This window comes from Ziziphus jujuba, chromosome 5, assembly GCF_031755915.1.
Source record: "Ziziphus jujuba cultivar Dongzao chromosome 5, ASM3175591v1".
In the NCBI taxonomy this organism is placed as follows: Eukaryota; Viridiplantae; Streptophyta; class Magnoliopsida; order Rosales; family Rhamnaceae; genus Ziziphus; species Ziziphus jujuba.
In genome coordinates, this window is record NC_083383.1 from 3,029,235 (window position 1) to 3,042,756 (window position 13,522).

General features: G+C 34.8%; 2 protein-coding genes and 1 long non-coding RNA gene across 3 annotated transcripts; all 3 read right to left on the minus strand.

Moving 5' to 3' along the window:
- Nucleotides 1-6: 6 nt before the first annotated feature.
- LOC107419963 (uncharacterized acetyltransferase At3g50280) lies at nucleotides 7-1,809 on the minus strand. Its single transcript, XM_016028808.4, has one exon. The coding sequence runs from the start codon at nucleotides 1,553-1,555 to the stop codon at nucleotides 167-169; it is 1,389 nt and encodes a 462-aa protein (XP_015884294.3). The 5' UTR covers nucleotides 1,556-1,809; the 3' UTR covers nucleotides 7-166.
- A 1,327-nt stretch (nucleotides 1,810-3,136) lies between these two features.
- LOC107419978 (uncharacterized acetyltransferase At3g50280) lies at nucleotides 3,137-4,867 on the minus strand. Its single transcript, XM_016028826.4, has one exon. The coding sequence runs from the start codon at nucleotides 4,719-4,721 to the stop codon at nucleotides 3,318-3,320; it is 1,404 nt and encodes a 467-aa protein (XP_015884312.3). The 5' UTR covers nucleotides 4,722-4,867; the 3' UTR covers nucleotides 3,137-3,317.
- Nucleotides 4,868-7,418: 2,551 nt separating this feature from the next.
- LOC125423090 (uncharacterized) lies at nucleotides 7,419-8,428 on the minus strand. The gene is made up of 3 exons (XR_009638853.1): nucleotides 8,162-8,428; nucleotides 7,918-8,019; nucleotides 7,419-7,535 (listed from the first exon to the last, which is right to left on the minus strand). It is a non-coding gene; the product is annotated as an uncharacterized LOC125423090 (long non-coding RNA).
- Nucleotides 8,429-13,522: the final 5,094 nt, after the last annotated feature.

Sequence of the window (13,522 nt, forward strand, 5' to 3'; positions counted from 1 at the left end):
GCATACTTTCACAAACCATATATATATATATATATATATATCAAAAAAATAGATCAGACCAAGAGAATATATAATTTCACAGCCAAACACCTTCAGCAAACGTTTTATACCCATTTCAGACACTGAATTCTTCATCAATTTTAAGTACTTACAATAAGCTATTTAATTAGTCCAACTGATTCGTTGAACCAGAAGAGGCAGCAGCTTCCATGAACTCCTTGTCAGATTCAAGAGCAGTCATTAGATGTGGGGGAAGGCAAATCTCCAAATCAATGCTTCCTCCTCCTTGACGTCCCGGATAGGAAGTCACTTTCCCACTAAACTTGTTTGCATAGCCACTGCGAAGAGCCAAAGCTTTTCCCATCCCAAATTCATTTCCATACTTGTCGAATCTTGGTGAGCTTCCCATCACCATACAAAATTGATCGAAAGTCTTAGCAGTTTGGTATATAGCCGGAGACTGCAACCAAGAATTCAGCCCCGCCTTCACCAACTCTTCATTGTAGCCAACCACCGCTTGGTTCAATTGCCATGCTGCCCAACCCAGACCCTGCTCCAGCAAATTACCTGCAGTGGCAACTCCTCTTACTTTAGAAACCGAGTTTCCAAAATAATCCCGAGACAATGGTGGGCTTATTCTCGATCTGCAATCGATTGCCAACCAGCAACTGGTTGTTTGATTTGGTTGTAGACGACGAACCCGTGTTATGGACCTCCACACAAGTGCAGTCAACGATTGGAAAGATGAGATTTTTTTAGTGTTATTGTACTCTGCATTGGCTTTTGCTTTCAGTTTGGCCACCGATTCCGATGAGAAGTGAAAGAATCTCTCTCTGAGTTGGGGAGACACGAATCTGCTGATGAACTCGTCATGATGAGTGAAAGGAAGGTTGATAATGGGGCCATGACCAGGAAGACACCAGCGTTCGAGAACCGGTGGGCGTGAGATGGAGTTATCAGAGTTTCTCTGTATTTTTTGGAAAATCTCGGACCACGTATTGAAGAAATTCCAATAAGTTGTTCCATCACCAATGGCATGGTTCATAGAACACCCAATGAAGACGCCATCCTTTAACTCCGTAACCTGGATGGAAAGCAGACTCATGGTGTGGCCGTCATGGTTGACGGCTTTGTGATGGTCAAAAAATGATTGAACAACCAAAGGCACGTCGACCGGCGAGAGGATGTCATTTACGGTGATGTCCAGAGCTACTGCATAGATAAATTTGGCACCAGGGCTGCTGTTGCAGTCCACAAAAACCCAGTAAGAAGCAGGGTTTTCAGATTTAACAGTGGAAAACCGTCCTGCAAGTGGGTAGAAATGGAGCAGGGCAAGAGAAAGGCTTTCCTTGAGCCCCTCCAGCAGACCTGCCACAAAGTTCTCATTGTGTTGTGCTTCAGGAGGCTTAGCAAACAGAAGACCTTTTTGGATGTAATGTACAGAGAGCTGGGTAAGATCCCATGCTGTCAAGTAGAAGGGCTGCTTTGACTCTTCTGTTACACAATCGGGTTTAATAAAACACTCTGAAATCTTACCAACAGTGGGTGGATTCATGGTTACTTTTTCTTTTTCCCTTGGGACAATTTTGGCTAAGCTCTTATCTTCTGTCTAGTTTACCTCGCTTTTGTTTCTTAAATTGAACTGGAATGGATTAGCAGAGTTGCCAGCCATGCTTTGTTAATATGTTACTTTTTTTTCTTTTTTTTCGGGTCTTTTTTTGAGGAATTAATCAATTTTGAAATGATTAATATTCAGTATAATAAAATTTTTTTAAAATTGTGGAAGGCTTGGATTGGGTTGGACAGGTGTAGAAAGAATAGTAGTCTTCGCGGCCAATGAATCAATGACAAATTAAAAGAGTGACATAACAAACCTGATTTATTCGCTTTGGCTTTAAATTTTAATTATAATCTGCTGCTGTAGAGGAACCTCCGAGGAAATTAAAGAAAAAAATAAAAATATCCTTTTGGAAAAACAATGGTCAACAAGGTAGGATAGAATTCCGCAAATGCAGGCATGTCCAAATGCAAAAGCCACTTGAAGATTACAAACTCAATTTTAGTTTTACTTGAATAATTGTCAAAGTCTTCTTGTTTCGATGGCGGCTAATCTATTTCTTGTAATCCAAGCTCCTTTTATTTTTTTATTTTTTACTTTTTTTAAAAAAAAAAAGATCCTTTTTATGTCATTATTTACTCTTTCTCTGCCCCTCAGAATTCATGTGTAATATTTTTTGAGGACCCAATGCTACCCAGCTTAATGGCTTTTCAATAGTCGTAAGAAGAAGTCAAAATAATGATAATTTGTTTTATTGGCTACTGGACCTAATCAGATTTTTTTATTTTTTTATTTTTTTTGACCAAATAGGTTAAGTTGAAATTAAGAATACGAGAAAAAAAAGTTAAATATAGAAATAAAACGTATATTATAATTGCTTGCAATGGGTCGGGCTACCAACACTCTTTCAGACAGTTTTGGACTTGTACCATGGGCCAAGTTTTAGAAGGAGGCCTTTGGTTTGGGCTATTGGATACTCGGTTAAATGGGGTCAGCTAGGATGTACAAGAATGCATAGCAACTTAATTTTTACTTTATTTTGCTGATTTCAGAACTTCAGGCCTAAAGATTCTACTTTTCGACGAAATTATACTTCTAACTTTTGTTTTGACATTCCACTATGCAAGCTGACTAAGCAGCAGAGAGAAGACTTAATTGTTAGCTTTCAATCACATATTCAGATACTGTTGAAGTGGTGCTGCACATTTTAAACACCTAAGCAAACAAAGCTTGGTCATATACAAGATTACTTGCAATGTAACACTTTTCCATGCCAATTAGCACCAATCTAATGACCAGTGGTGTTAAAGATTCATCGTACATGTTAATATGCATGAGCTTACATGTTTCTGTAAATAGGATAAATCTTTCTCATTTGTAAGTGTACTTCGCAAATAATGCAATGATGCCATCAGATAAGAACAAGATGAGGCAAACAAAAAGAACCGATAATCAATGTTAGAAAGGACAAAGTAGAAAAATAAAATAAAATACAAAATTGTAGAGGCAATCTAGCCTGGGAATAAAATGGTGGTTGCCAGCTACAGTCAAAGCAAGAAGCTATTCAAAAACCAAAGATAATAATAAAATAAAAAAACATTTCAATTGGGTTTTTGATTGCGACGGTCAAACAGCTTCAGTAAGTGTCTTCTGCGGACTTCGGACACTGAATTATTCAAGAAATTATAGTACAAAATCAAAGTTTGAGCCTACACTAGCTGATAAGCTATTCACTTTATTTAACATTATTAATGCAAATTCATTCATTAAGCAGAATTGTGTCCAACTGACTACTGAGATAGGTCGTGGTGGAGGCAGCTTCCATGAAATCCTTGTCAGATTCAAGAGCAGACATTGTATCCGGAGGAAGGCAAACCTCCAAATCAATGCTTCCTCCTCCTTCAGGTCCTGGATAGGAAGTCACTTTCCCACTAAACTTGTGCGCATACCCACTGCGAAGCGCCAATGCTTTTCCCATCCCAAACTCATTTCCATACTTGTTGAATCTTGGTGAGCTTCCCATCATCACACTGAATGGATCAAAAGTCTTTTCGAGTTGGTATATTTCAGGAGACTCTAACCATGAATCTAACCATGATTCCACCGTTTTGTGCGTGAAGCTAACCACGGCCTCGTGCACTTGCCAAGCTGCCCAACCAAGATCGTGTTCAAGCAATTCACCAGCCGTCGCAATCCCTTTTGTTAAACCGATAGAGTTTCCAAAATATTCCTGAGACAGAGGTGGGTTTAATCTTGGTCTGCAATTTGTTGCCAGCCTGCAACTGGTTGTTTGATCAGGCGGCAAACCACGAACCCGTGTTATGGCCCTCCACACAAATGCAGACAAGGCTTGGAACGAAGAGATTTTGGTGGTATTGCACTCTGCATTGGCCTTGGCTTTCAGTTTGGCCATCGATTCTGATGTAAAATGAAACATTCTCTCTCGGAGTTTTGGGGATTCAAATCTACAAATGAACTGGTCATGATGGGTAAAAGGGAGATTGATTATGGGGCCATGACCAGGAGGAAACCAGCGTTCCAGAACCGGTGGGCGCGAGATGGCATTAACAGAGTCACCCCTTTTTTTTTGGAAAATCTCAGACCACATGTTGAAGAAATTCCAATAAGATGTTCCATCACCAATGGCATGGTTCATAGAACACCCAATGAAGACGCCATCCAATAACTCAGTTACCTGGATGGAAAGCAGACTGAGAGTGTGACCGTCATGGTTGACTGCTTTGTGATGATCGAAAAATGATTGAACAACCAAAGGCACATCAACCGGTGAGAGGATGTCGTTTATGGTCATGTCCAAAGCTGCATAAATCAATTTGGCTCCAGGGCTATTGTCGCAGTCCACAAAGACCCAGTAAGAAGCAGGGTTTTCAGATTTAACAGTGGCAAGCCGTCCTGCAAGTGGGTAAAAATGAACCAGGGCAAGAGAAAGGCTTTCCTTGAGCCCCTCCAGCAGATCTGCCATGAAATCCTCATCATGTTTTGCTTCAGGAGGTTTAGCAAAAAGAAGACCCTTTTGGATGTATTGTGCAGAGAGCATGGCAAGGTCCCATGGCGTCAAGTAGTAGGGAAGCTTGGAGTCTTGTGAAGCATACTGAGGTTTAATAAAACATTCAGAAATTTGGCGAACAGTGGGATAATTCATGGCTATTGTTCAATTTCACTCTATTTGGAATTTGGATTGCACTATATGGCGAAGCAGCTCTTGATAACATCCCTCCCTTTTGTTGCTTAAAAAGTAATCTGGTTTGAACGGTGGGAGAGTTACCAATACGTGTCTATCCAGTTACTTTCTTTCTCAATTTATTTATATTCAGGAATTTATTGAGTTTGAACTAATCTAGAGGATCGTGGAAGGGACGGGACAAAGTCAATAAATCTTTTTTTTTTTTTTTTTTTTGTTATTTTTAAATGATGCAGATGTGGGTATGGTTGGTGCAGGCTGTAGGAAGCAAAATGGTGTTTGGGGCCATTAACAAACAAATGTAGATGTCACGTCACGTGACAAACCTGATTTATTGCGGCGGTTATTATTCCCCCTTGTTTTCCTTCAAAATCTGCTGCTCTTAAGTGGATCTCCATAAAATATAAACGAGAAAATCAAGAAAATGCACGTTCCCAAGTACGTCCAATTGAAAAAGCATTTTCAGGTCCATTGTTGAGAAACTTACCGTAAAGGAAAGGAAGTTGCAAAAGAATCTCAATTTTGTAATTTGTCCATACTAGGATTTTCAAAATCTGATCTATATGGCAACTAATACGCTTGGCACAGCCCAAGATTGAGATTTGAAATGCTTTTACTTATTTATTTATTTATCTATCTATTCCAATTAATCGGTAGAGTCCATTTCCAATATCTTCTTCAATATTGTCTCCCGTCTATTTCCAAAAGAAGAAAATTGGTAAAAGGTTTTCTAAGAAGCTAAATCACAGGCATAGCAGGCACCGCAGCCCAACAAACTTATTTATAAACCACCGACAGTCAGTCGTGACTCGTGACAAGATGACCTCTATGGGGAGGTAGAGGACAATTTTTTTCTTTTTTTTGACCAAATTACTCTGACCTCAATTATCATCATGGATTGGTTCCTATTAAGTAAATAGCTAATACATGTGTCTTATGTAAAAATTAAAAATTAGAAGAAAAAAAATTCATTATCAATTCCAACACAATATATTATAAATAAGATGAACAAAGTTTTACCCAAAAAATAAGATGAACAAAGAGGCAACCAATTCCAACCTTATAAACGAAGTAACCAATAAAAAGATACATTATACTGCTGGGACATGGAGTCCAAATTTCAACACCATTATTATAATTATAAATTCAGTTAATGCAGTAGGTAGGTACAACTTTGATCAGAATAGCATTCCAATCTAAACTTGCTTCTTTTGTTTTTAATTATTATTCTTTTAAAATTTATTTTTTTTTTTGAGAAGACCATAGAGCTCCAAGGTGCGATACAAGCAGAAACATTTTCTAGAAAAGGTAAGAGAAAATTACTAAAATATCTATGAAATGATACAATCTATCTAATATTTAATTGATTTATTTTTTCAATTTATTTATTCATAATTATATAAATATATCAATTAATAATATATAATGATGTTAGATGAATACCAAAAAATTTAACAAGAAATATACCAAGTAAAGAGATATTATTATTTTATTAATTTATATTTAATTATAACTATATTTTCAAAATTTCACTTTCCCACTCGAGATTATCCAAACAAAAAAGTTATATATATCTGGATTATATAAATATTTTAACCAATAAAATAATAATACATCACCAATAATAACACATCACCTTTTCATATGTAAATACGCTGATAGAGTTTCTTATACCTATTTATATTCATTTCGGGGCAACACATACCTTTCATTGGTCGGATAAACAAATTTTATCAAAAAAAAAATGGTTGAAATTTACGAAATTAAATAGTCCACCCACTTCCACCGAGGGTCCTTCCTAATGTAATAGGAAACGCGGACGCCCACTAAATCCGCCTCCAACATAATAAAAGATTAGAAGTAGTCAACAACTAAATTGAAAAATTAAAAAAATAAAGAAGGTAGATATAGTAGTTTTTAAATTAGTGAGGGATAGATTTTAGCATTAGGTATTGAGTCAAAACCTGGAAATTGCTCTAGTAGTTCATACCGCTTAAGCTGTCCCAGTGCATCATGGATGACGGATAGAGTAGCTTAGTCTAAAAGTTTTTATAAACCTTGTCATAAATGTATATTTCATCCAAAACAATAAAAAAACATAAATGTAGGAAATAAAAGTTAAATGTAAACCGTAACCACAATCAGAAAAAATAAATAAATAAAAAATTTATAAAATCACTTCCACTGGACTTTCAAAAGCCAGATATGTGGGAGGCATCAGCAGATAGGAGTGGGCAAAAACCGACCTGACCCGACAAAACCGACCAAACCGAAGAATTTGGGTCGGTTTGGGTTGGTTTTTATTGTTTAGTCGGTTTGGGTCGGGTTATACATATAAAAATATTAGATTTTCGGTTCGGGTTACTGGTTGGAAGGAATTTTAACCCACCCAACCCGAACCGAACCGTTTCATAACCAAAGAGCCATTTTGCAAAAATTATTTTCATTAAATTATTTCTATGAAATTTTGTAAGCCATTGATCTCTCACCATCTAATTACCACCGTTGGATTTCAAGATGAAAACACAATACACAACCGTGACAGCACTCAACAGTCAACACAATCTCAGATTCTCACAAAACGAAATTGAAGCCCTAGCATTCGCGTCGCCAATCGCCATTTTCGCAGGCAGCATCCTCCGGCCAGCCACCACCCGATTGAACTCCCAAGCAACGCCACCACTTGAACAACCGCCGGCACTGGACCCAGTCCACTCGTCGCCCTCTCGCCGATCGCCATTCGCCACCACTCGTCGCCCTCCCAAGTCCCAAGCTCTGCAGGTAAAAATCATTATATTTCTTATTATTATTATAGTGATTATTGATTGATTGAAATTGAAAGGAAATCTTTCATAATTTTATTTTATTTCGAGTTAGCAACTTCTATTTTATTTTTTTTTCGTTCCTTTCTGCTTCCCTTCAGATTGGAAAATTAAATAGATCTTTGCATCTCACACAATTCAAATCTTGTAACACTCAACACTTTCACGAGGCTCACTCTACATCCTAATTACACAAACACTGAAACACCTATGCACAAATTAAACAATTTTCCGGGAAATTGCAATCATCCTTCACAACCCAATTAAGCTAAAAACCCAGAAATGAAAGCAATGAAACACAGAAAACAAAGAGACAGAGACAGAAAGAGACTGACTTAGCTGAAGCAGACAAACGGAGTCTGGGCTCCACGGGACTCGGAGAAGCTCCTCTCATCTCAATCGATACAGCAACAAGATGAGAATGGCACCATCTGATTCTGATTTAGAGAAAAAACAAACACAAGCAGAAAAACAGAAAAATAGTATTTTTATTACTTTCTGGAAACACCCAAAAAAAAAAAAAAAAACAGATTCAGAGAAAGCAAATACAGAGAACTGAAAACGAAAAGTAGAAAATACCCAGTTGCTGTGATCTATTTAAAAGAGTGAGTAGCGGAGCTTTTGCTGGCTTAAAAAGAGTTAAAGACTGCCATAGAAGGCAGTTAATTCATTACTTTTTCATGCTCTTGTCTAAAACCCGGTAATCCAATAAAATATTGACTCAGACTAGTCAATGTTAAGAGTTCTTTAAATATATTTTCTAAATTTTACATTTTAGAGAATTAAATGGACAAAAAACCTTTCTCCTTTTTTTTTTTTAATTCAATAAAAATATTCACCTGGTTTTTCCTCTTAAAAGATAGTCAAATTTCACTTTTTTTTCTTTTCCTGTTATTTGGGTGATGTTTAAGTTTATTCTTTTCTTGTGTAATGGTGTAGGTGCAGAATGATTTGGTTGGGGATAAGTGATATAAAAAAGAACAATGATTAAGAAAACTAATAAGTGGAAACTTTTTGGGTTATGTACAATTTCTTTATCAAATAATAGTAATTTTGAATCTAGAACTTTAAAAATATTTGAAAATTAATTTCTTTGTTGAACAATCTGTCATTGCCAATTTGATTCTTGCTCTTAATGGTTAAAAATGCATACTTGTACTCAATTATGTCATTTGCATGAATGATGGAAAATAAATATTATTTTTTTATTTCAATTCATTTATATTTATGCCCTAAAATCTTGTGCAAATCAGAGTGTTTATATTGTTGTTTGTTTGATTCAAATGGCTTATTTTGTTGAATGGTGGACTAGGCAGTATCTGTCCAATTATTATATAAATTCATCATAATAATGTTCATAATTATGTACAAGCTAAACTTAAAGTACAAGCTGCATATATATATATATATATATATATATATTTATTTATATATTTATATATAATTATATATGAGGTTCTTTTCCTCAAGTCACTCAAAATTATTTATGCATAACTAAAACTTTTTGTCTTGATAAATATGAATAAAAACCTTAACCTACATTTTTTGTTCACAATCGCAGAATATATTGGAAGAAAGCTACTTCTTCAGTCACCTTCAAGGACCAAACAGCTTGCCTGAATCACCTGTTGGATAGGCTTCTCAAACTCTCAGCAGTCAGCACTAATTTGGGCAGTGAATCTAATTCCTCTCCAAATGGTAGAACAGATGTGGCAGGTTTGATAAGCTTCTAATTCTCTGGAATTTATTCTCTTTTAATTTCCTTTGGTGGTTGTTTTCCATTACTTAAAGAATCTATGCTATTTTAAATACATAAAATATTATACATGGAAACTATGGAATGCTGTTTTTTCTAATCAGTCTTAACACCAGGAGTTTGGATGGAAGAAGTGTATAGCAAACTTTTTTTTTTTCTGTTTTTTCTAATTGGTATTGCAATTTTATTTTTTTTATTTTGCTTTGTGGTCTAATATATGTTTTTCCCCTGTTTTGTAGATAAAATCAAACAGCCTATCGTGACTTGCATAAATCGAATAGCATTCCTTTTCTTCGTTTAATTCCAAGATCACAAACAATTGTGTGATTGTCTATTATTTGGAGGTAAGTTACTTAGCCTTTTTCTCGTTATTTTTGCATGTGGGAAGGTCAAAAATTGCTTTTGGAAAGTGTAGTGAAGCATAGGCTGTGAAATTGTTTGCTGTGAAGTTTGGAGATTGTGAAGTGATGTGTGACTTGATTGCTGTGAAGTTGTTAATATAATCTGGCCTGCTAATTTTGACAGCTATATGTATATATATTTGTATATATATATATATATATATATATATATATACATATATGTATATGTTTATTTTGTTTTTAATAGGTTCTAGATGGATGAAGGCCACAATGATTTGTATGATATTAATGAATTGGAAGAGTATTTAAATGAATCAGATAAAGCTGAATCTCAACCTTCACAGTTGGATAAACCTTATAAAACGCAAAAGAGAAAACCTTCTAGGGCTCCATCTTGGGTTTGGGAACATTTTGAAAAAATTCCAGATTATGATCCAAATAATCCTAGGTGAAAATGTAAACATTGTGGGGTAGATTATGCATGTAATACCAAGAGATGTGGAACTAGTACATTGCGAAACCATTTGATGAACCAATGCAAAAAATACCCTAATAGGATGGAGGATAAAAAGCAACAAGTTCTTTCATTTGAAAGTGGTAGTAGCAATTTGGTCTCTATGAGTACAACATTTAGTAAAGAGGCATGTACGCTTGCATGTGCAGAAATGATCATCATGGACGAGTTACCATTTAGCCACGTTGAAGGAGAAGGGTTTAGAAAGTTTTGTAATGCTTTGAACCCTAAGTTTGAACCGCCATCTCGTAGAACAATTTCTAGAGATGTGTTTCAGTTGTACTTAGATGAGAAAAAAATTTTGAAGAGTGTGTTTTCATTGCGGAAGCAAAGGGTGTGTCTTACGACGGACACATGGACTTCCATTCAAAATAACAATTACATGACTCTTACCGCTCATTTCATTGATGATGATTGGAAGTTGCATAAGAGAATTTTAAATTTTTGTATTGTGCAAAATCATAAGGGTGAGACAATTGGTAAGGTTATAGAAAATTGTTTGATTGAATGGGGTATTGAAAGGGTTTTCACAATAACGGTTGATAATGCTTCTTCAAATGATGTGGCTGTTAATTTTTTGAAAGAAAAATTAAATTATTGGAAAGGAAATGTTTTGGATGGTGAGTTTTTACATGTTCGTTGTGCTGCACATATTGTAAATTTAATTGTGACATTTGGATTAAAGGAAATCCATGATAGTATTGCTGGAATTCGTAATGCTATTAGATATGTTCGATCATCTCCTTCAAGGTTAAACAAATTTAAAGAATGTGTAGAGAAGGAGAAAATTGAATATAAAGAAACCGTGGTTTTGGATGTGTCTACTAGGTGGAATTCCACCTATTTGATGTTGAACTCGGCTTTGAAGTATCAAAAAGGTTTTGATAGGATGATAGATGCTGATGGACATTATCTTGGATATTTTGAGGAAGATGAAGTAGGAAGGAAGAGAGCCGGACCACCTCTAATTAAAGATTGGGATAGTGCAAGGGTTTTTGTGAAATTTCTTGCTACTTTTTATGAAGTTACCTTAAAGTTTAGTGCCTCTTTGACTGTTATTTCTAATATATGTTTTCATGAATTGAGTTTGATGTATAATGCACTTGTTGAATGGAGTAATAGTCAAAATCATTTGATGGCCGATATGGCAAAGAAAATGTTGATAAAGTTTAACAAATATTGGGGTTCACTTGGAAATGTCAACAAGTTGTTGCTTATTGCCATTGTGCTTGATCCACGATATAAGCTGGAATATGTATCATATCTTTTTGAGGATGCTTATGAAAGTGGTATGGTTGAATCTTTGACTAGGGATGTAAAAGATACTTTAGTTAACCTTTACAACTTCTATAAGGAAATTGATTCTATGAATGGGAGTTCTAAAGTATCAAATTCAAATGATGGTCAATCAATGCAAGCACAACAAAGTGGGATGATGATGGATTCATTGGATGATGGAAGCATAGATGATCGTCGGCGTTTGAAAGAATCACAATTTAAAAAAAGAAAAATGGAAAAAAATGAATTGGAAATAAAGAATGAGGTTGATAAATTTTTGTTTGATCCATGTGAGGATGTGGAGAGTGAGAAATTTGATATTTTGGCTTGGTGGAAAAATAATTGGACAAAATATCGAATTTTATCTCAAATTGCAAGAGATGTATACGCCATTCCAGTTTCTACAGTAGCATCTGAATCTGCTTTTAGTACCGGAGGGCGTATTCTTGATGTATTCCGAAGTTCATTGGGTCCAAAAATGGTGGAGGCTTTGATTTGTTCTCAAAATTGGTTGCAATCAAAGCCTATGACGTATGATTATAGAGTTGAAATACCAATAGAAGATGTTGCATATTATGATTCTATTGAATCGGGTAAGAATTTTTTTTATTATTATTATTTGTAATTTTATTTTTATTATCTATTTTAGAGTTTTTAGAATTTTTTAGTAATATTTACAACTTCTTTTAGCTTACTAATTAATCTAATATCATATTTTAATTTGTTTAGGAGCATCTTGGGTTACAAAACAAAGTTTACCTCCACCTAATTGATATATGATTACTTGGTAAGTTTGTTGTTAATTCCAAATCATCAATTATCTTTTAAGTTAGATAATATTTTAGTAATACACTTAATGTTTATTGATTGCTAATTCTTTACATTTAATGCTTAATGTTTAATGTTTATTTATAATTTTAATGTTTGTTGAAGGATGAATGGAATTTGGTTTATTGAGGTAGTGAGCTTGTGGTTGCTGCTGGTGGCTTTTCATGCAATGGAAAATGTGGAAGAAAACAATATTTAAAATAATTTTTATTTTTATGGATTATTAGTTTATTTAATTATAAGTTTATTTTAAAATTTTAGATTTCAAATATGGGTTGTATTTTATTTTGTAGCTAATAATGGTTGTAGACTTGTTATATACTTTATTTGTTGATGTATGGTTTATAATTGGGTGGTGGTAGTTGTAGATTTGTATTATAGTTGTATGATTATGTGTTGTATTATTTAATATGTTTGAGGCTTAATAATTAACTTATTTGGTATTTTTGTTTAGGTGGATGGATGTATGTTAAAATTATTTAATTTAAAGAATAATTTGAAAAGAATATCTAATTTAAAATATAGATTGATGATTAAAAAGGCCTAAAAATTTTTTTATACAATTTTTGTCCAAAAAATACCAAATTCGAAATATATATATATATATATATATATATATACAATTTGGGCCGAGGCCCAACACGAAGCCCAGACCGGCCCAACCCGCAAATCCAACCCAAACCGATCAAATATGGTCGGTTCGGTCGGTTTCGGGTTGTATATTGGGTTCGATTCGGTTCGGTTATGTAACCAACCCAAACCGAATTGGTCGGTTAGATTTAAAAAAACTCCAAAAACCGAACCAATCCGCACCGAGCCCACCCCTATCAGCAGATAGAAGGTTTTGGACTGGTACATTGGGCCTGGTTTTGTGAGCACGAATAAGCTTTGGGCTATTGAGTATTCGGCTTTGGTATATGGGTTTGCTAGACTTTAAAATTTTAATTTTTTTCTTATGCTGATTTTTAATATTCGAGCTAAAATATTAGACTTTATGATGATTTTTAATTGTCATTCCTCTATGCAAGCTGAAGTAAGCAGTAAGGAAGACTTAAGTTGGCTTTCAATCACATATTCTGATAGCAATTTAGAGGCATTAAAGCTGGAGATTCTGATTAAGTTGAGAAAGCAACAAAACCATGACAGTTGTTTAAACGTGATGTGAGCATTCTCCAAACTTAAGCCTTGCTTAGTCATTCGCT